Source organism: Oryctolagus cuniculus, chromosome 19 (assembly GCF_964237555.1).
Source record: "Oryctolagus cuniculus chromosome 19, mOryCun1.1, whole genome shotgun sequence".
In the NCBI taxonomy this organism is placed as follows: domain Eukaryota; kingdom Metazoa; phylum Chordata; class Mammalia; order Lagomorpha; family Leporidae; genus Oryctolagus; species Oryctolagus cuniculus.
Window position 1 is genome coordinate 17,099,340 of NC_091450.1, and position 25,198 is coordinate 17,124,537.

Here is a 25,198-nt window from a genome sequence, read left to right on the forward strand (position 1 = left end):
TTGAGACAGAAAAGAAAGAAACCACTTTATTTGGAGGGACAAAATGGAACTCAGAACATAGGCAAAAATCAAACTGTCCGGCAAACTGTTCCCTAGATGTTACCCAGCGTCCATCTTGAGTGGGCTGAGTGGTTCCCTCAGAAATGAGAGAGGCACAAATCCAGGTGGAGAGTGTGCGTATTTTGTCTCCTCTTTCCCCAATCCCATCGAAGCTGCATGTATCCATGCCAACACCTGTAGGACGCCTTTACTATGGCAGACAAGTTTGTCAAAGTCAAATTTGCTACAGTCTCAGTGTCCCAGGTGAAGGAAGTGGGGACGGGATACTCAGAAATTTGAGGTTTTTTTTTTTCCTTTCTCATATCCCTAAAGTCTTTTCCTCTTATCTAGAGTAAAACTGAAAGTTTCACTTCAAACTGTATTCCCTGCATTTGAACAGCTCTCAAATCCTAAACCTGGTGAAGCTTTTAGCCGGTAGTATCACCTCGAGAGAAACCTACTTCTGGAACCTTGGTTTTGCCATCTATGGAATGAAGGCACCTGATGGGACATTATGGCTGTTAACCTCCTGGATTTTCACTTGCTTCTTGCATCTGAAGATTGTCTCTGAGGTCTTCCTAGTTGGGCTGGACTATCCTCGATTTGCTCTCTCTCTCTACATGCCCAGCATTTGTGTTAAACGAAGAGGTCCCATCCAGTGTTAGAAGGCACACAATTAGGTATTGAAGGTAGGATAAAATTCTTCCGCTGGCTCGGAGGGATCTCAACATCTTGTAAGTTACTTTTATACTCTCCAGGGTCCTTCCAGAAGCATCGGCTTAGCTGACCACCTGCAGCATTCCAGCCTCCTGGAGGAGGAAGGAGCCACCTCCCAGTGGGAAGCCATGGGATCGATCACAGGGTGGGGTGGTGGGTCAAGCCAGTCCAGACAACGAAGCATGAATTGGCTGGAGGCAACAGAATCTGTGAGTGCCTTTTTACATCACCAGCAGGGCTGAACCGATGCAGCAGAGGGCGAATGGCCTGCAAAGCCTAAAATCTTTACTATCTGGCCCCTTACACAATAGTCTGCCGATTCCTGCTAGAGATGATAAAGAACAAAGAGATGAAGATGATGTTCGGGAACATAAATATATTATATGTATAACAAAATCTGCACAGATTCTATGAGCCTAATTACTCTGAAGAGCCAAGTCACAATAAAGTTGCTTCTTACACTTAACATGTGCGATTTAACTGTAGACACTGGTTTAAAACACACACACACACACACACACACAAATGATCGCAAGCCAACTAACTCATCTGGTACAGAAGACAAAATGGTGATGAGTTCTAACTTCTCAGGGAATTTCTGGGTGGCTGAAGGACTTTTTCAAGAGGAATTTCGACTCTGTTTGATTTTCTTCCTTTATGGGCACACCTCCTGACTCTGGACTCTAACGCCTGTCCAAGTTCATTACTCCGTAGCGTTCAACGCTGAAGCATTGAAAGATCTCTCTTAATGAGCAGGTAAGAATGGCTTTGTACGCTACACCCTGCATTTTGTGTCTCTGAATTCAAAGAGGCTGCTCTAGCTTTTGGGCTTGATCAAAGCCATCTGTTTCCTTCGCTCTTTGAAACTGAAGTCTACTAACATTCAGTCTGGACTCTTTTTATATGAAAAGCACATTAAATAAAGACAACTGTAGCCTGACCCTGGGGAAATCGACTGGGATTAATGAGTGTTTACAGTTCTTGGCCTCTCATTCTCAAACTGCTTAGCAAAACCTCAGGGGGTTGTAGCTGAAAGCATCCGGCTGCAAATGATAAGAAAACCCGCCCAGGCTCAAGCAGAAAATCCGAAGGCAGTTGCAACCCCCATCTTCACAGGGAGAAAGCCTGGAGCCATGCTAGCCGTAGGTGTCAGGTGTCGGAGGTAGTCAGTGTGCGCATACAAACAGATCTGTTTTGTGAAGTCCACGAGATGGAAAGCACGCTTAGAAATGGAATTTAACTGTGTGTTAGAAAACCACTCAGATTACAGAAGGAAATTAAACTAAAAGATCAGAAAACTTGAGCCACGTGCTTCCAGAAGCTCTGAGGAAGAAGGCTCCGGGGCATGTCCTGACGACGCGCGCTCCGCAACAAGCTCACGTGCAGGTCTCCAGCAGCCCCTGTTCTGCCTGACCAGAGATGGGGCTCTGGGGCCTGAGATTTCAATCCAGCCTGAAATACCTGGGGAGCAAAGCCCTCACATTGTCTCTCCGAGGCAGAAAAGCAATTACTAACATGACATTAAAAAAAAAAAGATATAATAAAAAATAAAAACAGAACCTCAAAATAACAGGTCAGCTCATTGGGCTGCTTCTTCAATCCCCGCTCCCCCAGAACACTGCCCTGTGGGACAGCTGTAGCGTCTCTGCAAACAGCAAAGACAACCTCAAGAGTCAAAAAATGAAATACAAAAGCTGATTTACAACATACTAAAAATAATACCCTCCCTGAAGTAATTAAGTCTTTTTTTTTTTTTCCTCCTGGCCCTTTTGCTTGTGACCAGGGTGTGAGTTATTCCTCCATCTGGGCCCAGGCCTCCTCTGCCTTCTGGTAGTACTGGTTGGCCAGACGGCCCTTCATGGCTTCCATCGCTGCCTCGGCCGCCTGGGTGTACAAGTCCCCTGAAAGACAGCAAAGCAGGGCACAAAGAGGTGAGCCACCTGTTGCTTTAGTCAGTGCAGTGTCCCCGACCCTTCCAGGAAGAGCAGCCTGAGTTTTCCCTAGGATCTCAAACTGCGGCTCTGGCTCTCTCCCTCTGCCTGATAGGTCTGACACCTCACAGGTGGGCGTGTGGTCACACCTGGCCAATCAGAGCCCTCTTCTGCCCCTCTTTGCCCTCCAAACTGCAAGGATTGGTTAAGAGTTAGGCGTGGCCAACCAGAGGAAGTCATTTCAATGACCACAGTGATTGGTTTAGAGGTGGGTGAGTGAAGCAGTTTAAGCCAATAAGAATCAGGCTGAGGACTTTGACAGAACAGACTTATGAAAGTGGAAGAATTAAAAGACTATAAGCAGCTTCATGTCAGCTCAGAGAACAGGTTCTGCCACCAAATGAATTTGTGCAAAACTTACAAAATCACTTTTGGTTTTCAGAGCTTCTTGGATTTAGAAATTTCAAGTCGGAGGTTATAGATTTGCATTATTATTTGCTAATTTTTAAAATACAACTCTGCAGCTTTTTAAACCTAGCCTATGAAATCCGATGCCTGTGAAACCAGGAGTTTAGTAGGGTTATTACACATGAGGGACTGAGTATTCATGTCCCCCCCAGACTCCTGTCACACAAATTCGTAGGTTGAAGCCCTAATCCACAACGTGACTGTATTTGTAGACAGGTCTTGGAGAAGGTGACAAGTTAGGGAGGGCCTAAGAGTGGGGCTCGAATTGCACTGGGCTGGTGCCCTTCGAAGAAACAGCAGAGCTGTCTCTCTCTTTCCACTACGCACAGAGGAGAGGTCATGGGGGGACACAGTAAGAAGCTCGCTGTCTACCAGCACCCTGGTCACGCACTTCTCAGCCTTCAGCTCTGAGAGAAATCCATTTTTGTTGTTTAACCAACTCCGCCTATAGTGTTTTCCTGCGGCAGCCTGAGCACACTAACACATTATGCAAAAAATATTTACTTTGTCCATCAAGCAAGAGTGGAGACGCAGAAGGTGGTCTATCCACGCACTGGCCTATTATTTGACAATAAAAAGGAAGAAGTACTGATACATGTTACAACACGCAGAAACCTTAAAAACACTATGCCAAGTGCAAGCAACAGGCCATGTATTCTATGATTCCATTTGTATAAAATGCCCAGAATAGGTAAATTCATCGGGGCAGAAAGTATATTCATGGTTGCCAGGGATTGTGGGACAGCATTGGGAGTGACTGCTAACCTGGGTGGGGTTTCTGTTTGGGTGACGACAATGTCCTGGAATCAGAAAGGGGTGGTGGTTGAACACCATGAATACACAAAAAACCACTCAACTGTATGCTTTAAGATGCTGGAATTATACCATATGAAATCTCTTAACTCATTTTTTTTTTAGTTAAAAAATAAAAAACAGCCCTAATGTACAGTCATCCTTTGGCATTCACAGGTTCCTGGACCGCTGTGGATACCCAAGTCCCTTCTATAAAGAGTATTTACAGCATCTGTTAATAACTATGCACATACTCCAGGATACTTTAAATAATCTCCAGATTCCGTGTAGTACCCAATACAATGTGTTACACTGTCGTTTAGGTAACGGTGACCAAAAAAGAAAAAAAAAAAAAACTACATGTCCAGGACACAATTTTTTCTGAAATGTAAAAAAATGTAATTAAATATATTTATTTGAGAGGTATAGGAACAAAGAGAGACAGGAAGAGAAAGAGAGAAAGAGAGAGAGAGAGAAAGAGCTGGCTCCCATTTGTTGATTCACTGGCCTGAAATAGCCAGGGAAGGGGCAGGATAGGGCAGGGCAGGGCCATAGTGGGGTAGCTGGGAATGAAATCCAGGTCTCCCACATGGGCGGCAGGAAGCCAAGTAACTTGAACTATCACTGCTGCCTCCTAGAAGCTGCATTAGCAGGAAGCTGGAGTCAGGAGCCAGAGCTGGGCACCAGACCCAGACACTCTGATACGGGATGTGGGGCTCTAAACTGCAAAATTAAACACCTGCTCCTGAATACGTATGATCTGTAGTTGGGAGCTACAGATGTGGAACCTGTGGGTACAGAGGACCAATTCCGTGACCGTTAAAATCAAAACGTTTATCTGCAGACCAGCTCCACAGAGGCCCCTCCTGGGAGAACAGACTCACCTCAGTGTCTTGTCCTAATTCCCCATGGTTGTAGCAGTAACATCCCCCTACCCAGCCCCATCCCACCGCAGGAGCAGGTCCGGCAGACCCCACCTGATCTCTGCGGGTCCTTGTCCAGGCCACAGCCGCCTGTGAACAGCATCTCAGCCTCTCTGGCCAGCAGTGTGTAGCGGGGCTCATCTTGCACGCCGTCATACTCCCCGCCCTCATCGCAGTCCGTCATCTCCAGGGCGGAGTTGTACCAGTGCAGGGCCTCCTGCCAGTCTCGGCTCCTTGCCAGGAGACACAGAGGGACAGAGTTGATGTTACAGTGGCAACGGGCAGGAAGCTGGAGGGCCATCTAGCAGAAGGGGTAAGTTCCAGGATCCCCACGGGGCCACCACCTCCCAGAGCTCCCAAGGTCGCTGTGTCTAAGGGCCATCTTTGTACTGTGCGTTTACTGTCTCATTAGGAGAGCAGCCAAATCACTTCTTGGTCTAGCACAGTTCTCCAAAGATGGAAGTGGGGCTTCTTGAGGAAGGGCCTTTTTCTAGACTGCATGAAAACACCTCACAGACTGGCATCAGCAGTGGCTGGGGGACCCAGCTAAGCTGCCCTGTTGCTTGGGTTTGAGATGGGGTGGGTAGGGGACCCTCAACAGAGGTCCCCAGAACAACTGGAGCCAACAGCAATCACCTGACCCCATTGCACACTCTGTCCCCCAGCACAGTGTGGAGCTCACCCATCTACTTGCGTGGCCCTCCTAGCCCGAGCTCTTCCTTCTAACACAGCCCACATATGGCCAAGTCACCACCGGTATAGGTGGGTGCCAGCCAAACCCACACAACATAAAATATAGAGCAAACAGGGCAGTAGACTCTCTTCCTTTGAGTGTAAACTGTGGGAATAGCTATTTAGAGTGCATCAGGAAAGAGCAAAGGGAGAGACACATACAGAAACTTCTCGAGACTCCTGACACCCTGTGGGAGCAGCAGCGTGGCTGACTTGCTGTCCTTTCCCCATGGTCACGGCCTCCCCTGACATCCATCTGATCAGGCTCTGGCCTCTAGGCTCGGCTGCTGTCAACCTCCCTCCATGACGCTGCTATTCCCCAAACACACCAGCTCCTGCCTGCCCTTGGCCTTCGCACCTGCTGTTGCCGTGCCTCGGAACACTCTTCCTGTGACTCCACACAGGCTCCTCACTATTCCAGTCTCAGCCCAGATGTCACCTCATCAGAGACACTGTCCCCAGACAACCTGTTTCTCACCATCACCACAATCTTTAATTCTCCTTGTTCACTTGTTTACTGGGGTCTCCCCCAATTAGAACGCAAGCCCCAAGAAGGCAGGAGCCTGGTCCATTTTGTTTACTGCTGCAAACACAGCAGGTTCAGTAAGTGTCTACTGATGAATAAATGTAAACAAGTAAGAGGTCGGCACTGTGGCAAAAAGGGTTAAGTTACTGCCTGCGACGCCAGCATCCCGTATGAGCATTGGTACAAGTCCCAGCTGCTCCACTTCTGATCCAACTCCCTACTAATGCGCCTGCAAAAGCAGCAGGAGTTGGCCAAAGTGTCTGGGCCCCTGCCATCCAAGTGGAAGACTGGGTAAAATTCTAGGCTCCTGGCCTCTGCCTGGCCCAGCCCTGGTTGTTGTGGTCATTTGGGGAGTGAACAAGCGGATAGAAGATCTCTCTTTCTCACCTTCTCTCTCTCTCTGTAACTCTGTCTTTCAAATAAATAAAATATGATTTTAAAAAATAAGGTTTGTGGAAAAAAGGGGCCAGTGTTCTGCGGCAGCAGGTTAAACTACTACTTGAGATGCTGGCATCCCATATCAAAGTGCTGGTTTGAGTTCCAGCTGCTCTGCTTCCAATCCAGCTCCCTGCTAATGCACCTGGAAGGCAGCAGCTGATAGTCCAAGATCTTGGGCCTCTGTCACCCAATTGGGAGGCCTGGCTGTAGTTTTGGGCTCCTGGCTTTGGCCTAACCCAGCCCCAGCCATCTGGGCCACGAACCAGCAGGTGGAAGACCTGCCCCCCCCCACCCCAACCCGCTATTTCTTCCTTTCAAATAAATAAAACAAATCTTTAAAAGCAAGTGTGTGAAAAATGGAATTAAAATATGCTTATTTTAGTGCAAATCTGAAGCCCATGCATAGTTTTTTCATGATTCCCACTTTCCAAAAGCTTTCTGACTCCTCATACTCCCATTTTACAACATGAAAAAACTTAAGGTGAGGGAAGTTAACTAATTCACCCGTGGTCACTGGACTGGTGGGGGGGTGGGGGGATTCTAGACCAGAACCCAGGTCTGTCTGGACCTTGCAGGAGAAGCACGCAGCAGCAGCAGCCCCGGTTCCCAGCAGCTCCACCTGGGTGACAGCCACAGTACCTTTCTGGGCTGAGGTTCTGACCGGTGTCAAAAGCTCGTGCCACCAGGATCATGGACTGTCTGTCACCAGCTTCAGCTGCCTTCAGTAAGTAGTCGAACCCTTTCGTTTTATTCTCTTTCGTGTCCTGTCATTTCAAACCAGAGAGGAGAGAAGAAAAGCAAATGAGGCTCGCAGAAGAGGCTACCAACCGCTCACCCATCAATCTCCTCCCCACTCCTTGACTTATTTCAAGAGCTCTGGGCTGGGATCGCTGTAGGAGTGCACATCAGTGGTTTTTAGTATATTTACAGAATTGGGCAACCAGCCCCACAATTTATTTCAGAATATTTTCATCAACCCCCAAAAGGGAATTCCCACACCCCCTAACTGTCAATCATCCCTCACTCCCAAATCTCCCCAATTCTGCCTCGCCCTAGCCAACAGCTGCCCTATGGGCCTATCCTAGACATTTCACATAAAGGGCCTCATGTAACACATGGTCCTTTGTGCTTGGCTTCTACCTCTAAGTGTGATGTTTTCAAGGTTCATCCATGGTACACCATGTGTCAGCACTTCATTCCTCTTGATGGTCGAGTACTATTCCAGTGGATGGGCCTTTTATTTTTTCATTCACACATGGATGGACATTAGGGTTGCTTCTGCTTTCTGACTAATAGGAATAATGTTGCTTCAAACATTCACATAACGAACATTTCTGTGGCTACGTGTTTTTATCCTCATGAATACAGATACGGCTGACTGAATGGAATTGCTGGGTCATAGCCTTTTCAGGAGCTGCCTGCCTGTCTTCTAGTGGCTGTACCACTGGACATTTCCACCAGCAGTGTAAGGGGCTCCTGCTTCTATCCTGCTCCCCCACGATCTGCCCCACAGCAGCCAGAGAGATGCTGGCCAAAGCCTGCCAGGTCACTTCACTCTCTCAAGCTCCTCCATGGCTTCCTGTCTCACCCAGAGATAAATCCAAAGCCCTCGTGTTGGCCTGTGAGGCCCTTCTCAACCTTCAAGCTTTGAAAAGTATGGCAGGGACCCCTGCTGTTACTCTTCTTCAGCCTCCCCCAATATGAGCACTGATTTGAATTCCAGCTGCTCCATTTTCAATCCAGCTCCCTGCTAATGTGCCTGGGAAGCAGCAGAAGATGGCCCAAGTGCTTGGGCCCTTGAACCCATGTGGGAGATTCAGAGCTCTAGGCTCCTGCCTGTTGCCACCATTTGTGGAATGAACCAGACAATGGAAGCTCTCTGTCTCTCTCTCTCTCTGTAACTCTACCTTTCAACTAAATAATATTTTTTAAAAAAGTCTCTGGGGCAGATGCTGTGGTACAGTGAGCTGAACCACTGCCATCCCACATGGGACTGCCTGGGACTGTGTCCCAGCTCTGCTTCCAGTCCAGCTTCTTACTGATGGACACCCTGGGAGGCAGCAGATGATGGTTCAAGTACTTGGGTCTCTTAGACCCATGTGGGAGACCAATGGAGTTCCTTGCTCCTGGCTTTGTCCTTGCCCAGCCCTGGCTGTTGTGGGAATTTGGGAACTTAACAAGCAAATGAAGATCTCTCCTCTCTCTGCTTTCCCAATAAATAAAAATAAAGAAACTGTATAAAAAACTGTCTGGGGCTGGCGCCACAGCTCACTAGGCTAATCCTCTGCCTGTGATGCCGGCACCCCAGGTTCTAGTCCCGGTTGGGGTGCCAGTTCTGTCCCGGCTGCTCCTCTTCCAATCCAGCTCTCTGCTGTGGCCCGGGAAGGCAGTGGAGAATGGCCAAGATGCTTGGGCCCTGCACCCACATGGGAGACCAGGAGGAAGCACCTGGCTCCTGGCTTTGGATCGGCGCAGCGCACCAGCCATAGCAGCCATTTGTGGGGTGAACCAATGGAAGGAAGACCTTTCTCTCTGTCTCTCTCTCAGTGTCTAACTCTGCCTGTTAAAAAAAAAAAAAAAAGACCTGTCTGGGGACTAGCACTGTGGAGTAGTAGGTAAAGCCATCACCTCATATGAGTGCCAGCTCTTGTCTCAGCCGCTCCACTTCTGATCCATCTCCCTACTAATGGCCTTGGAAATGCAGCAGAAGATGGCCTAAGTGTTTTGGCCCCTGCACCCACATGGATGACCCTCATAAAGCCCTGGCCATTGCAGCCATCTGGGGAGTAAACCAGTGGATGGAAGATCTCTCTCTGGGGAATGAATCAGTAGGTGGAAGCTGTCTGTCTGTCTGTTTGCCTGCCTCTCTCTCTCTAACAAAACAAAACTGGAGATACTGCTAAATGTCACTGTGGGAAGGAGGAGATGGAAGCCCCTGGCTAGGACCACCCAGCTGCACACTTGGCTGCAGCAGCACACACACTAAAACTTGAGTAACAGAGAGGTAAGCTTGGTCCCCGTGCCAGGAAGGCACCCAAATCTGTGAAGTCTTACTTATTCTTTATGGACGGGGGAGGGGATAAGGGAGGGGAGGTAGGTGAATGACCTCCAGGGCAGGTAGATGACGGACTGACAGAACTCCCGACCATAACTGGCTCCCCCTGACCCCCTCACCTTCAGAGACACGTCGGCCAGGATGTGGTGGGGCAGCTGTGAGTACATGAGGCCCAGGCCCACGATGGCTTCCAGCTCACCCAGGTCGGCCGCGTGCTCCAGATGGAAGACGGCCGACTCGCGGTCCCACTCCTCATCCCTGTCGCAGAATCGCCCGCCCTCGTGGTAGCGCACCATGGCCAGATGGACCTGCCGCACAGACTATGCTGTTGGCCTGGCTGTCAGGGAGGCCAACGCAGCCCCAAGAGCCGCCCAACCCACCTGCAGGAAGAAGCAATTAGCAAAGGAGAGGCGTGGGCGGGGGGCTCCAGCTGAGTGCCAAGGGCTCTGAAGTGGGTGGCACCGTTACCTTTCCCAAAACAGACTTCCCGATTTTCCTTTCCAGGTCCAGAGCGTTGAGCCTTTGTACTTCGAGGGCCACTGCCGAAGCCCTGGGCAGATGGAGGCGGGAGGGGTTGAGCAGATTCCATTTCTCCACGCAGACCTGCAGGAGGAGATGGGACAGGGTGGAGCTGACGGTTCAGAGAGGTGCGGTGCCCTGGGGTGGATGTGCCCACAAGGCTGTCGGCGGCCCCTTCCCTGCACAGGAGTGCGGCCGGCAAGAGAGAGGGGAGCAAACCCTTACAGCATTGGATGCTATGAGTTCTCATCATCCAAATTCCATCAGCTCCTGGGCGCTAAGAGATCGCAGCGACAGGATGCATGGTTAGCAGCAGCGGCTACCGCAGCTCAAACAAATGTCAGCCCCGTTCATCCAACTGGGTTTAGTTATGGGGTTTGACCCTCCACCACTTGCTTTGCCTGTTCCCCACACAAAGCACTGGGAGAGTCTGACTTCAGACCTCTTGGCCAATCCACTCTGTTATCCTCTAAGAATCCCCACAATGCCTTGGCCAACACCGACAAGTGGACTCAGAAGATAGGCTGAGAAAACACACCATTTCTCCCAGCCAAACACAACCCTGTCCAGAGTCCAGCAGCTGTGTGCACACACCTGTACACTAAACATCCAACCGCACACAGAGCAGCCTGCACAAGACAGTGTTCTGGGAGGGAGAAGCCAGACCCACTGGGGTGGTCAGGGAAGGTTCTGGAGGAGGTGCCACTGGAGTCCAGGCCTGGAGCGCAGGTAGAATTTGAGGAACACCCAGAGGGGAGACTTGTGGGTGGGAGACTTGCCTGGCAAGGGCTCACAGGTGGGAGGTTTCCAAGTGCATTTGTCAGCTAGAGAAGAACATGTAGGGTACAAGGCTGGCCCTGCCCAGACCTGCTCAATGAGAATCATAATCTGAGATGCTGGTTAGACACAGGCTGAGCATCCCTAATCTGAAAACCCAAACCCTGAACTGTTTCACGATTTAAAGCTACTCGAGTTCCAACATGATGCTACACGTGGAAAATTCCACAGCTGACTTCACGGGTTGAATCGCACTCAAGGTGCAGGTGCAGTGAACATACTGTATAAAATCACCTTCAGCATATGCATAAAGGGACTTCAAAAAGTTCATGAACGGGTGGGCATTATAGCTCAGTGAGTTAAGCTGCCACCTGGGACACCTCCATCCCACATGCATCCCATATCAGAGAGCCTGGGATCAAGCCTCAGCTCCACTTCCCATGCAAATTCCCATGAATGTGCGCCCTGGGGAGCAGCAGATGATGGCTCAAAAACTTGGGCTTCTGCTATCCATGTGGGAGACCAAGAGGAGTGCTGGCTCCTGGCTTCAGCCTGGCTTAGCCATGGATGCTATGGGCATTTCGGCAGTGAACCAGCCAATAGATCGAAGATTCTCTCTCTCTTCCCTCCTATTCCTCCCTCCCCCTCTGTTGCTCTGCCTTTCAAATAAATAAACAAACTTTTTTTTGTTTTGTTTTAAAAAAAGCAAATAGAATTAAAAGCTAAGTTTAGGGTCCGGCACTGTGGTGTAACAGGAAAAGCTGCTGCCTGCAGTGCCAGCATCCCCTATGGGTGCCGGTTTGAGACCCAGCTGCTCCACTTCCGATCCAGCTCTCTGCTATGGCCTGGGAAAGCAGTGGAGGATGGCCCAAGTCTTTGGGCCCCTGTACCCACATAGGAGACCCAGAAGTAGCTCCTGGCTCCTGGCTTCAGATCTGCACAGCTCCAGCCATTGCGGCCAACTGGGGAATGTACCAGTGGATGGAAGACCTCTCCCTCTCTCTCTTTATCTCTCCCTGCTTCTCCTTCTCTCTGTGTAACTCTGACTTTCAAATAAATTAAAATTTTTTAAAAAAAAGCTAAGTTTAGGGGCTGATATTGTGGCATAGCAGATAAAGCCTGCAATAGAAGATGGCCCAAGTCCTTATGCCGCTGCACCCATGTGGGAGTCCTGGAAGAAGCTCCTGGCTTCAGTCTGGCCCAGTTCCTGCTGTTGCAGTCACGGAGTGAATCAGCAGATGGAAGATCTCTGTCCCTCTCTGTGAGACTCGAGAGAGACTCTGCCTTTTGGACAGTGAGAGAGAAAGACAGAGAGAAAGGTCTTCCTTTTCCATTGTTTCACCCCTCAATGGTCGCTGTGTCCGGCGCACCACGCTGATCCGAAGCCAGGAGCCAGGTGCTTCTCCTGGTCTCCCATGGGGTGCAGGGCCCAAGCACTTGGGCCATCCTCCACTGCACTCCCGGGCCACAGCAGAGAGCTGGACAGGAAGAGGAGCGACCGGGACAGAATCCGGCGCCCGACCAGGACTAGAACCCGGTGTGCCGGCGCCGCAGGCAAAGGATTAGCCTATTGAGCTGCGATGCCAGCCGTAACTCTGACTTTCAAATAAATAAATAAGTCTTTAAAAAACAAAGCTAACTTTCCCAGCGCCGCGGCTCACTAGGCTAATCCTCCGCCTAGCGGCGCCGGCACACGGGGTTCTAGTCCCGGTTGGGGCGCCGGATTCTGTCCCGGTTGCCTCTCTTCCAGGCCAGCCCTCTGCTGTGGCTAGGGAGTGCAGTGGAGGATGGCCCAGGTGCTTGGGCCCTGCACCCCATGGGAGACCAGGAAAAGCACCTGGCTCCTGGCTCCTGCCATCGGATCAGCGCGGTGCGCCGGCCGCAGCGCGCCGGGCGCGGCGGCCATTGGAGGGTGAACCAACGGCAAAAGGAAGACCTTTCTCTCTGTCTCTCTCTCTCACTGTCCACTCTGCCTGTCAAAAAAAAAAAAAAAAAAAAAAAAAGACGATGAAACTGTTGCTAAAAAACAAAGCTAACTTTATTCTGGTGTAAAAAGCCATGAAATCCATGCATAGGTTTTGCAATTCTAGGCACTCTGCATGAACTTTGGGAAGTCCCCTCACGTAAGGTGTACATGAAACACAAATGGACTTCTTGTTTAAACCGTGGTCCCATCCCCAAGATTTCTCATGACGTTTATGCTAATATCCCAAAATCTGAAATACGAAACACTTCTGGTCCGTCCCAAGCATTGTGGATAAGGGACACTCCCCCTGCACCAGCTGGGTAGCGTGCAGACAGTCACAGAAGACCCAGTTTGCACACACACAGACTGAGGATGACGACTGCTCGTCTTCATCAGTGGTTGAGAGATGTGACTGACGCAGGAAGGAGCCTCCAGGGCTCGCACTTCAGCATGTGAGCTGCAGTGGGGGTCACCCCTGCTCCAGAACAGGGGGCCCGGGGCCTGTTCTAAGCCTCCACCCCCACCACGACCCCAGCATCCTGTCTAGGACAGGCCTCGGGAAGAAGCTGCCCAGAAGATTTGCTCCTTGGTGAAATCTTCCTTTTGGCTGTGCCTGAGGCAGGTATGGAGGGAGGAACAGGAGCAGAAGGCGGAGGAGGCGGCGAGGAGGGCGACGCGGGGGGCATTACCCGTCCGGAGCTGCCCAGGCTGTCCTCGTCAGACTCGCACCTCCGGTTCCCATTCGAGTGGCCCTGGATAGAAGCAGAGACCGAGTGATCCAAACGGGGACCTTCCTCCCGGGGACTGGGACAGCGTGCTGACATGCCCCTCTGCCTTCCCAGGGAACCGCCCGGCCCTCCCCATGTGAGGCGGGGGCCCTCGTCTGCCACGCAGAAGGGGAGTTGGGTCACAGGCACGAGGGCAGCAATGGGGCCGCCCCAGCCTTCCTGTCCCTCGCCCTGTGTCAACAGAGGGAACTGACTCATGGGCACAGGATTTGGGCACACAGCCACCAGGGAAGTGGGGTCAGGCCCTTCCTCCAGGGCAAGCTCCCCCACATGTGTTTACCCACAGTCATCAGGCTGAGTCCAGAGGCCGCCCTGCAAGACTGGCTTTGGTGTGCAGGCTTGACTCTGGCATGTGGTGAAACCTCTAATCGGCCGTGGGGCTTGTCCTCACCAGGACGCTGCTGGGAGCGGACAGAGCCAGCCCTCCCACCTACATCAGTGCCAGGCCAGCCTATAACCCCACATGCTCTGCCCAGCAACCAAAGGCTGCAGACCCACTGGAAGATCTGTCTGCCGCTTTGAACCTTGTATCTGAGCCCCTTCCTTGTCCCTGACTGGTCCAATTATCTTGCTTTATCTCCTACCCCCCTCCCCCATTTACCACTGCTTGGGGTAATCTTGTTGACTAACTCATTGTGTTCTCAAGACCAACTCAATGCCCCCCCCCCCATCCAGCTTTTTATTCTCCTGGGGGAAAAATGAGGCCGTAAGGGACTCTGGCTTCATTTTCTGGCGGCGGCAGGGGTGGGGGGGGTCCTTACATGTTCCCGGGGCTCGGGGTCATCCAGTTCACTTCGCTTCTCACTAGGGTATCCGCTGTCCCCACTGTTCTCAGAGTCCTGTGGAGAGAAGACGATCCCAGGGTCCCAGCAGTGGTAGTGCTGCCACTTGGACATCCCAACATCCCAACCATTTTCTTTCTCTCCTTGTCCCATCACCTCACTGGACATCCTCTTCCTCCTTTCCCTGGCTGGGTGGAGGAGCGGGAGCAGGATAAAGTAGTGGCAAAGAGCTGGGGCTCTGGAGCCAGAATCCCTAGGCTCAGACCCCGGCATTGCAATGTGCTAGCTGTGACCATGCACAGTTGCTAGGCCTCTCTGAGCCTCAGTTCCTTAGCTATGGGGAATCGAGACAGCAGCTACATCAAAGTGCTAAGAGGATGAAATGAGTTTTCACCCTGTCTGTGGAGTGCAGCTTAAAATGAGCTTGTGCTGGGGCCAGTGTGGTGGTGCAGTGGGATAAGTTGCTACCTGAATGCTGGGCTGGTATCCCATATGAATGCTAGTTCAAGTCCCAGCTATTCCACTTCTGATCCAGTCCCCTGCTAGTGCACCTGGCAAAGCAGCAGAAGATGGCCCAAGTGCTTGTGTCCCTGCACCCCCAAGGAAGACCTGGATGGAGTTCCAGGCTCCTGGCTTTTGCCTGGCCCAGCCTTGGGCGTTGAAACCAGTAGACGGAAGATCTCTCCCTCTCTGTCTCTCCTCTTCTCTATACAACTCTGCCTTCCAAAAAGAAAAAGAGCTTGGTCTTTGAACAAGTGAGACATTTCTATTGGAGTCTGTTTATTTCACAAAGTCATCTGAATTTTTCATTTGATGCCATAATAGACACTATGTGAATGTAAATTTGATGCCTTCTGTTCCTGAGTCAACCTGAGGCCGCAGGAAATGAACTGTGTATGCGCCTGAGAGCGTCATGGCCGACTGAGCTACATGCTCCATGTCTGTGACCCAGCCCAGGGGCCCCACAGCCCAACAGTCCACACACAAGTGGTCAAAGCCAAGCCAGACCGAACCTAGCACGCACCATGAAGCCCCTCTCCCCTGACCATCTCTGGGAACTGCAGTGGACCCCAGCCTGCCCAGAAAAAAAGCTCTGTCTTGGGCTGAAGTTGGGAGTTCTCTGCATCCTCCCCACCAGTGCCACCCTGTGCCCTCCTGGCAGGGCTCAGAGAAGATCTGGCTGGGATGAAGCTTCATCCTGAGTTCCCACTGGGAGTAAGCCCCCTCCTCTCACCATCCCCCCTCAGGACTGCAGCCTCCCCCTGCTCCCTCCCTCTCCACTCACCCGCTGGTTGTCCAGATGGTCTTGTTCTCTGGCTGCCATGTTATCAAGGTCACTGAACACCGGCCAATCTGGGAAGAGAGAAACAGAGACAGTGTGCTGGTTCCACTGCTGGAACACTCACATGACCAACCTGTGGCCTGGAGTGGATTACACCTGCCACCAAGCCTCTATTTTGATTATTTCATTTTATTTTATTTGTTTTGACAGGCAGAGTTAGACAGTGAGAGAGAGAGACAGAGAGAAAGGTCTTCCTTCCATTGGTTCACCCCCTAAATGGCCACTATGGCCGGCGCTGCACCAATCCGAAGCCAGGAGTCAGGTGCTTCCTCCTAGTCTCCCATGCAAGTGCAGGGCCCAAGCACTTGGGCCATCCTCCACTGCCTTCCCAGGCCACAGCAGAGAGCTGGACTGGAAGAGGAGCAACCAGGACAGAACCGGCACCCCAACTGGGACTAGAACCCGGGGTGCCAGCGCCGCAGGCGGAGGATTAGCCTAGTGAGCTGCGGTGCTGGCCATTTTTTATTTTTTTTAATTTGAGAGATATACAGTGAGAGAGGAGAGAGAGAGAGAGCTCTCATTCATTGGTCTATTCCCTGAATGCCTGTGACAGATTGAACCAGGGCTGAAGTTGGGAGTCAGGAACTCGGTCCAGATCCCCTGTGTGGTTGAAAAGAACCCAATTATGTGAGTCATCACCACTGCCTCCCAGGGTCTGCATTAGAAAGATGCTGAAATCGAGGGCCGGAGTCAGGACTTGAACCCAGGCACTCCGATATGGGACGTGGAATCCTAACCAGAGGTTTAATCTATAGATCAAATGCCTGCCCCTAGTTTTCATTTTTAAAGAAAGGCACAACATGGAAGAAGAATGCTTTTGCACTGGGACCACAGCTCTTCCTGGAGAACTTATTCCAAGTCTGCCACTTGCCAGTCACATGGTCCTGAGCAGGCAGCATTACATCTGTACCTCCTCGGGGCTGTCAGATGCAATTATACTTAAAAAAGGCGGGGGGGGGGGGGAGGGGTATTTGAAAGGCAAAGAGAGAGAGAGAGATCGATCTTCCATCTACTGGTTCATTCCCCAAATGACTGCAATGCCTGGGTCTGGGCCAGGTCTAGGCCAGGAGCCTAGAACGCCATTTGGGTCTCCCACTTGGGTGGCAGGGGCCCATGGACTTGGACCATCTTCCGCTGCTTTCTCAGGCACATCAGCAGGAAGCTGGGTCAGAAGTGGAGCAGCCAGGACTTGAACCAGTACCTGTGTGGGATGCTGGCATTCACAGGCGGCAGCGTAGCCCACTGTACCACAACGCCAGCTCCGTGGTGCAGTTATCCTGGTGATGCATGTATCAGCCCGTGGACAAGATGCAGTTGTGAAGGAAGAAAAACAACTGCATGTTTGGGCCCAAGCAGCAGGCCTCAGAGGGCTCCAAATCAACCACCTGCTGCTGGGTCCCCAACCCCTCCCCGACCCCAAGCCCTTTCAAGTCGAATCTGTTTTTATATGGTTTTTGAAAATGCTTTTTACATTTTTAATATACATGGAAAATCGCATATACCCTAAATTTAACGTTAGCGTCTATAAACAGAGCTTTACTGGGCATGGGACGCCCATTCCTTTAAGTGTTGCCCACAGTTGCTTCTCATGATGCACATGCAAAGACCCAGGAGATGCCTGCAAAGCTTCACAAATTTACTCTCTGGTCCTTTTAAGAAAAAGACTGTTGAGGGGCTGGCACTGTGCCACTATAGGTGAAGTTGCCACCTGCATGCTGACATCCCATATAGGCACCCATTCAAGTCCTGGCTGCTCTAAATCTGACTCAGCTCTCTGCTGTGGCCTGGGACAGCAGTAGGAGATGGCCCAAGCCCTTAAGCCCCTGCACCCACGTGGGAGACCCGGAGGCGGCTCCTGGCTCCTGGCTTTGGATCAGCCCAGCTTCGACAGTTGCAGCCATGTGGGGATTGAACCAGCAGATGGAAGACCTCTCCTCTCTGTCTCTGTCTCTCTGTAACTGCCTTTCTAATCAATCTTTAAAAAAAAAAAAAAAAAAAGATTGTTGAAGGGCTTGTTCCAAAGGCCTTCCAGTGGAGATACTTAACAGGCATCCTCATGGGTGTTTGACCAAGTGGGTGAGATGCCTGCATCCCACACTGGACTGCCTGGTTGGTTGTCTTGTTTTTAAAGATTTATTTATTTACAGCCGGTGCTGTGGCTCAACAGGCCAATCCTCCGCCTAGCGGCGCCAGCACACCAGGTTCTAGTCCTAGTCAGGGCGCTGGATTCTGTTCTGGCTGCCCCTCTTCCAGGCCAGCTCTCTGCTGTGGCCAGGGAGTGCAGTGGAGGATGGCCCAAGTGCTTGGGCCCTGCACCCCATGGGAGACCAGGAGAAGCACCTGGCTCCTGGCTTTGGATCAGCGCGGTGCGCTGACCGCGGCAGCCACTGGAGGGTGAACCAATGGCAAAGGAAGACCTTTCTCTCTGTCTCTCTCTCTCTCTCTTACTGTCCACTCTGTCAAAAAAAAAAAAAAAATTTTATTTATTTACTTGATAGGCCTGGGGGGGGATCGATTGATCGATCTATCTATCTATCTATCTGCTGGTTCACTCCCCAAATGGCCACAAAATCCAGGCCTGGCCAGGCCAAAGCCAGGAGCTAGGAGCTTCTTCTGGGTCTCCCATGTGGATGGTAGGGGCCCAAGCACTTGGGCCAACTTCCATTGCTTTCCCAGGCACAATAGCAGGGAGCTGGATTGGACGCGGAGCAGCTGGAACATGAACCGGCGCCCATATGGGATGCTGGGGTCACAGGTGGCAGTTTAACCCACTGAGCCTCAACACTGGCTCCTGGAGAGCTGGGGTTTGATACTGGCTTTGGCTAGTGACTCCAGCTTCCTGCTGAGACATACTCTGGGAGACAGCAAAGATAGCTCAGGTAACTGGTGCCTTCCACTCATGTGGGAGACCTAGATGGAATTCCTGGCTCCCACTTTTGGGCCCTCCTGGAAGCCACTGCAAGTATTTGGGGAATGAATCAGCAGCTAGGAACTCACGCATGCTCTCTCTGCTTCTCAAATAAACACATAATTTTTAATAAATGAATAAAAGGTGTCTTTAACTTTTGACATTGACACCGTCCTCTCCTGCTGAGCCCGCTGCTTCACGGTCTTTTCCAGCTGAATAAGTGGCCACACCTTCCCTCCGTCCCCCAGGTCAAAGCCCTGGAGTCGGCCCTGCTTCCCTTTCTGGCTGACTTACATCCACAGCATCAGAAAACTCTGTCATTTCAAGTTCACAAATAATGACTCCATGTTTATCCTCTGACCTACTGATGTGCTGATAATAGATTTCCTGATGCTGAACACCCTCAGATACCTGAGAAAACCCTATCTGACTTTATTAAAAGGCTATTCTTTTAAGATATTACAAAAATGTTCCAAAATCTAGAACTTTCTGAGTGTCAGGTTGGCTCCAGAAGTTTGATTTCAGATTAGGGCTGCTCAATCACTACAGTCTATACAATTATTCTGAAATCCAGAAAAATCTGAAATCTGAGACACTTTTGGTCCCAAACACTTTGGATAGGGATACTCAACCTGCACAAGTTATTATGTGTAGTTTCTCTTTGTTAGTAATTCATCTGGAGTTTATGCACTACACTGGGGCCACTGTAATGGTGTGGCAGGTAACAGCCACTTGTGATGCCCACATCCCATATGGGCACTGGTTCGTGTCCCTGCTGCTCCACTTCCAATCCAGCTCCTTTGCTAATGGCCTGGGAAAAGCAGTGGAGGATGGCCCAAGTGTTTGGGTCCCTGCTACCCATGTGGGAGACCCAGATGAAACTCTTGGCTCTGGCCTGGCCCAGTGCTGGCCACTGTACCCATCTTGGGAGTGAACCAACAGATGGAAGATCTGTCTCTTCCTCTCTAACTCTGACTTTCAAAGTAAGTAAATAATTTCATTTATTTATTTATTTATTTTAAATGTAACTCTTTTTTTTATTTTAAATATTTATTTATTTTTTACTTGAGTCAGAGTTACACAGAGAGGAGAGGCAGAGAGAAAGAGAGAGAGATAGGTCTTCCATCCGATGGTTCATTCCCCTATTGGCAGCAACAGCCAGAACTGCAGAACGGCCGGAACTCCAGAAGCCAGGAGCCAGGAGCTTCTTCCGGGTCTCCCACGCAGGTCCAGGGGCCCAAGGACTTGGGCCATCTTCCTACTGCTTTCCCAGGCCATAACAGAGAGCTGGATTGGAAGTGGAGCAGCCAGGAGTAGAACCGGCACCCATATGGGATGCCAGCACTTCAGGCCAGGGTGTTAACCCACTGTGCCACAGCGCCGGCCCCGTAAATAATTTTTTTAAAAAGAATTTATCCACTATATGTATCTCACAATATGCAAAAGTGAGGATGGGATACAGTTTTCTTGGGTTTAGTTTTCTGTGTTTTGTCAAATTTTGGTACAGGGGTTTTGCTAGTTTCATAAAACACACTGAAAAATGTTAACGAGCTTTCTACCACTGGGGTTGGTTTTTATAGCATTTGAATGAATTCTGTCTTAGGAGTGAACTCAGAGAATTGACCTGTTAGACCACCTGGGCCATGAACCTTTTTGGTTAGCACGACTGATATTCTTTTTTTATTTTTTTTAAAAGATTTTATTTATTTATTTGAGAGGTAGAGTTACAGAGAGTGAGAGGGAGAGCAGAGAGAAAGGTCTTCCTTCCATTGGCTCACTCCCCAAATGGCCGCTACGGCCGGAGCTATGACGATCCAAAGCCAGGAACCAGGTGCTTCCTCCTGGTCTCCCATGCGGGTGCAGGGCCCAAGCACTTGGGCCATCCTCCACTGCCCTCCTGGGCCACAGCAGAGAGCTGGATGGGAAGAGGGGCAGCTGGGACTAGAACCGGCACCCATATGGGATGCCGGTACCAGAGGAGGAAGATTAACCTACTATGCCACGGTGCTGGCCCCGGCATGACTGATATTCTAACACAAATAAAAGGCAGTTTATCTCTGTTCTATCTGGTACATGCACCTTCCACTCACAGTGACCCAGGGCCCAAGCCATCACTCACGGAGGTGGTCCAGCTTCTGGCTGTGTGGTGTGGCTGAAGACGGGGAGGAAGGGAGAGAGTCGAAGGTCACGTCGCTCATGTTCTCATCTCCAGAGTTCTCTGACAGGCGAAGGAGCAGGGGGGGCCGGCTTCCAGATAGGGTCCTTACTCGAGGGCTCCCACATTTTTCCTCTGTGCCCCTTAAGATGGTCTTGGCTGATTGCTGGGGACAGTAACAGGGATACTCATGTCACATAGGAACCCTTTGAGGAACCCCCCTCTCACCCTGAAGCCCTTTCAGCCACAGCTCCCATACCTCCCTGTTTTAGGCTTGAGAACCTGCATTCCCAGACGCACGGACAACACTCTGCAGCTCTGAGCTGGAGAGTGCATCCCATTAAATGTTCAGATTCCCAAGCTGGTCTCTGCCAACACTGTCTAGTATCTGGCCCATGTAGTGGAGGCAGACTGGGCTCACGCCGGATCCAGCATGGGGCCCAGAGAGCCAGGTCTAAGTCCAGTCATTCATTATCACATCACCCACAAACACAACACGCACCTCCTCTTGCTGTCTCCACCTGCCTGTCCTCCACACTCTGGTCACAAACAGCCCGACCCCAAGCAGATAGCAACTCTATGGTGGGGACACTTGGGAGGGCCCTTCACACTGAGCTGGTGGACAGGTCAGGGCACAGATGGAACTGATCTCTGTCCATTAAGCCCTGCAGGGCCTGGCCACCGTCACACACGGAAGCAGGGCTTGCCGCTAAGGCGACACCAGGCACCCCCGGTCTGAGGGGCTCCACACCAGGTACCCACCAGCAGCTTGGTGTTCTGATTCACTGCATCCTGCTCCCGTGGCGAGAGGTCGAACGGAGCAAGGCCCATGCTCTTGCAAATCCGGTTGCAGGCATGAGAGTAGAAGAAGAGAGCCATTCCCCGGACACCTGTGGGCAGACAGGGGTGTGGGCAGCATTTGTTTTGCTTAGTGACAGGGGAGGGCGGCAAAGCCAGGCTCCATTAACCTGGCTGGAGAAGGCATAGAGTGTGCTGAGCAAGGGGTCAGTGCTGTGGCGTAGCATGTGTAAAGCCGCTGCCTGCAGTGCCGGCAGCCCATGAGTGGTGGTTTGAGTTCCCGCTGTTCTGCTTCTGATCTAGCTCCCTGCTAGTGCACCTGGGAGGGCTGCAGAGGATGGCCCAAGGTCTTGGGCCCCTGCATCCATGCAGGGGGCCTGGAAGAGGCTCTAGGCTCCTGGCTTCGGATCGGCCCAACTACAGCTGTTGTTGCCATTTGGGGAGTAAACCAGTGGATGGAAGACCTCTCTCTCTCTCTCTCTCTCTGCCTCCGCCTCTCTATAATTCTGGCTTTCAAATAAATAAATAAATCTTTAAAAAGGGCTGAGCTGGAAGGGGGGTCCAAAGAGCCCTGAGACTATGGGGCGGAGTGGTCACCATAGAAACAGGCTGGCTTTCCCCACCTACCTAGGTTGCCATCTCCAAAGTCAGTGCCTGTCTCCGTGTGGATCTGTGGGTCAGTGTAGAGGTCACCCACACCCTGGATGTCCACCACAATCAGCTGATGGCCAGAACGCTCAAACGTGAAGTGGCTGAAGGCCTGTGAAGGGGGGACACGAAGAATAAGTTGCTTGTAAGGGACCAGGCTGTGGGCTGTGCAGCACTGGCCAGCTACTGAGCAGGGGGTTGCATGGCCCCAGCCCTGGCCACACTAGAGGGGGCTTTCTAACAAGGAGCAACTGGGAAGAGAAGAAGACAAAGGGAGGAGACCTGACCGATGGGGCAGCCCTCAGAGCCCCTGTAGCCACTCTGGGTCTGCTAATAGAAGCTGGCAGGTGCACAGGTGACCAGTTACAGGATACCTGCTTGGCTTGCCCCAAAGGGCTCGAAGGTCCTCTGGGGGTTATGAGACTCTATACTTACAGGGACCTCTTCTCTAGGGGCTAAAAACCACCAGACTCCCACCAAGAAAGGCCGGGCTGGGTAAAGGGCGGAGGGCGGAGGGCGGAGGTGTCGGCCGAGCGAGCCGTGGGCCTCACCTGCGGTGTCAGGCGGATGTTGTCGTCGCGGACGAAGCCCGAGTTGGAGTTGTACTTGATGTACTTCCCCTCGATGTAGTGCTCCAGGTGGAAGAGGGGCTTCCCTGGCCTCTCCGTCAGCTCAATGATGCACATCTGCATGATGTCCACCTGGTGGGAAGGGAGGGCCCAGGAGGAGCTCGCATCTGCCCGGGCTCACATCCTGCTTCCCTCACTTACTAGCTCTCTCTGCCAGGCCCTGCTGAAGGTCCCCAGAGTCCGCTCTCCCCCTCTTCCTTTTAGAATTAAAACCCTGTCTCTGAGTTTGAGTAAGATATACAGGCAGGATGCATCACACAGGAATGACATTGCCCAGCTTCCCTTGCAGCTAGGTGTGGCCACGTGACCACAATGAGCCAATGGGAAGTGAGCAGCAGGAATGACATAACCGCAGCACGGCCCATAAGAGTGGACTCTGCCTGGGAGTCGGATCTGGCCACAGGGTCCACGGCAGCCATGGAGGGTGGCAGAGCAACAAGATGGAAGGAACCAGGTCTCTGGGTGACTTCAAGGGGATGAGGCCCCAGCCTACCTCACAATGTGGGTCTGGACCTGAGCACGAAAGAAACCACTTCACACAGCATGTATTTGAGGGTGTCAGTAACCCAGTCTCTGCCTTACGCTAATCCTGAGAAACTGGGCAACTTATCGCGCCTCTGTGCCTCAGTTTCCCTAACTATGAAAGAGGGAACTCGGACACAGTACAAGAATCAAACTGCAAACACTGGTTCTCCCTCTGTAATGGGGAGTTAGGGGGAACTTTGACATATTTTGCTGAATCTTGTTTATGAAGAATGTTTTACTTTGTAGATACAAGGAAATGTGTCAGTACTGTGTATGGTTTGTAAACCGTGGTGTAGAAGACCTGTGGTACTCACTTGGGGACTCACAGCCCTTGTCTCCCTCAATGCCACCCACAACATAGGAGGAGCCAGCCTGGGCTCCCAGGGCAACAATCCAGGGAGCATGAAGCACCCAATATGCAGGGGACAGCTATAGAGGGTGATGGGTCCCACTGCTTCCCCAAACACAGCCTCAGCTCCCAGAACCAGCAGGGGGTGGGGAGGGGTTCTTCTCAGAGGGTCCCCACCTCAAACGCAGGCTCCATTCCTACAAGGACGCCTGCAGCTCAGGTTCACTGGACAAAGGGTGCAGACAGCCAGCACCACAGCACTGTTCCTGCACACCTGGATGCCTGGCCATGGGAAACCTGGTTGGAGTTCCAGGCTCCTGGCTTTGACTTGGCACTGCCCTGGCCATTTCAGCCTATATGGGAATGAACCAGGGGAGGGAAGATCTCTCTGTCTGTCACTCTACCTTTCCAATAATTAAAACAACAACAACAACAACAACCAAAAAACAAAAACAAAAACAAAAACAAAAACAAGGCCTGAGGTAGGAACAAGCTCAGGGAGGCCAGGCCAGGGTGCAGCAGAGTACTGAGGAGGACACAGCTTCCTGTGCCCACCCCAAGGGTGCTTAATCAAGGGTCCTACACACCAGGACTCAATAAATTCTGCTGGTTGCCTGGAAGGTGTGGCCATCCTGAGGCACCCAGGAATTAGCACCTTGCACCTGGTAGGTGCTCCAACAGTGGGAGAGCTGAGCTGTGAATTCAGAGAGGACAGAGGCATGAAGCAACTTCTCCCTGCTGTCCACAGGCAAGCAGAAATTCTGCTGGGCCTCCGGCACTGGACACCCCTAGGCTCAATGACAGGAGCCAAGCTGGCAGGGGTGTTGGGAAGCCTGGAGCCCTGGCTCCAGCCCTGCTGGGATGGGCAGATCACTCAATCTCTCTGAGCCCCAGGTTCCCCAGGGAGGGAATATGGCATCCATTCCTCACTCCTGGTTTTTCTTAGGAGCCATCTCTTCCCCAGCCTCAGTCTATGGGGTGTGTATGGAATGCCCTATATTCCTGGCTCTAAAGGTGGGCACGCAGCCCAGGCCTGTCCAATCTGCATAGTCCCTCCCCCTGGCAATTGTATTTGGCTCAGTGATAGGCATCTGACCCAGTCCAAACCAAGGAAACCAGTTCTGAGACTCTTCACGGAACTTCTGGGAAAACAAGCGCTGTCCTTCCAACAAAGCTGCAGGACCCTTGAAAACAGGAAGGGAGCCTGCAGCACCCAGGGGCTGCTTAGAATGACACCGACACAGGACATACCGATCCAGGCCAGAGATGGAGGAAGATTTCTGGCAACCTCAGCTGGGTCCTGGAGCCAGCCAGGCCAGTGGCCAACACAACTTTTCGGTTACATGAAACAATTCTCTTTCTGGATTAAGCCAGTGTGAGTGAATTTCTTC

The 25,198-nt window shown here is 51.5% G+C and overlaps 1 protein-coding gene across 6 annotated transcripts in view; it reads right to left on the reverse strand.

Annotated features, from left to right (window-relative positions):
• The window catches only part of EEF2K (eukaryotic elongation factor 2 kinase), a 70,740-nt gene continuing 45,542 nt past the window's right edge, over nt 1-25,198 (reverse strand). For all 6 annotated transcript variants that reach the window (XM_070064605.1, XM_070064606.1, XM_070064604.1 and 3 more), the window contains 12 exons: nt 22,856-23,005; nt 22,284-22,416; nt 21,621-21,748; nt 20,823-21,024; nt 15,739-15,806; nt 14,433-14,510; nt 13,573-13,635; nt 10,090-10,224; nt 9,741-9,929; nt 7,206-7,330; nt 4,925-5,103; nt 1-2,657 (listed from right to left, as the gene is read on the reverse strand). In XM_070064605.1, the coding sequence (XP_069920706.1) occupies nt 2,548-2,657; nt 4,925-5,103; nt 7,206-7,330; nt 9,741-9,929; nt 10,090-10,224; nt 13,573-13,635; nt 14,433-14,510; nt 15,739-15,806; nt 20,823-21,024; nt 21,621-21,748; nt 22,284-22,416; nt 22,856-23,005 (1,560 nt within the window). In that variant the 3' untranslated portion in view covers nt 1-2,547. The remainder of the gene's footprint in view (nt 2,658-4,924; nt 5,104-7,205; nt 7,331-9,740; nt 9,930-10,089; nt 10,225-13,572; nt 13,636-14,432; nt 14,511-15,738; nt 15,807-20,822; nt 21,025-21,620; nt 21,749-22,283; nt 22,417-22,855; nt 23,006-25,198) is intronic.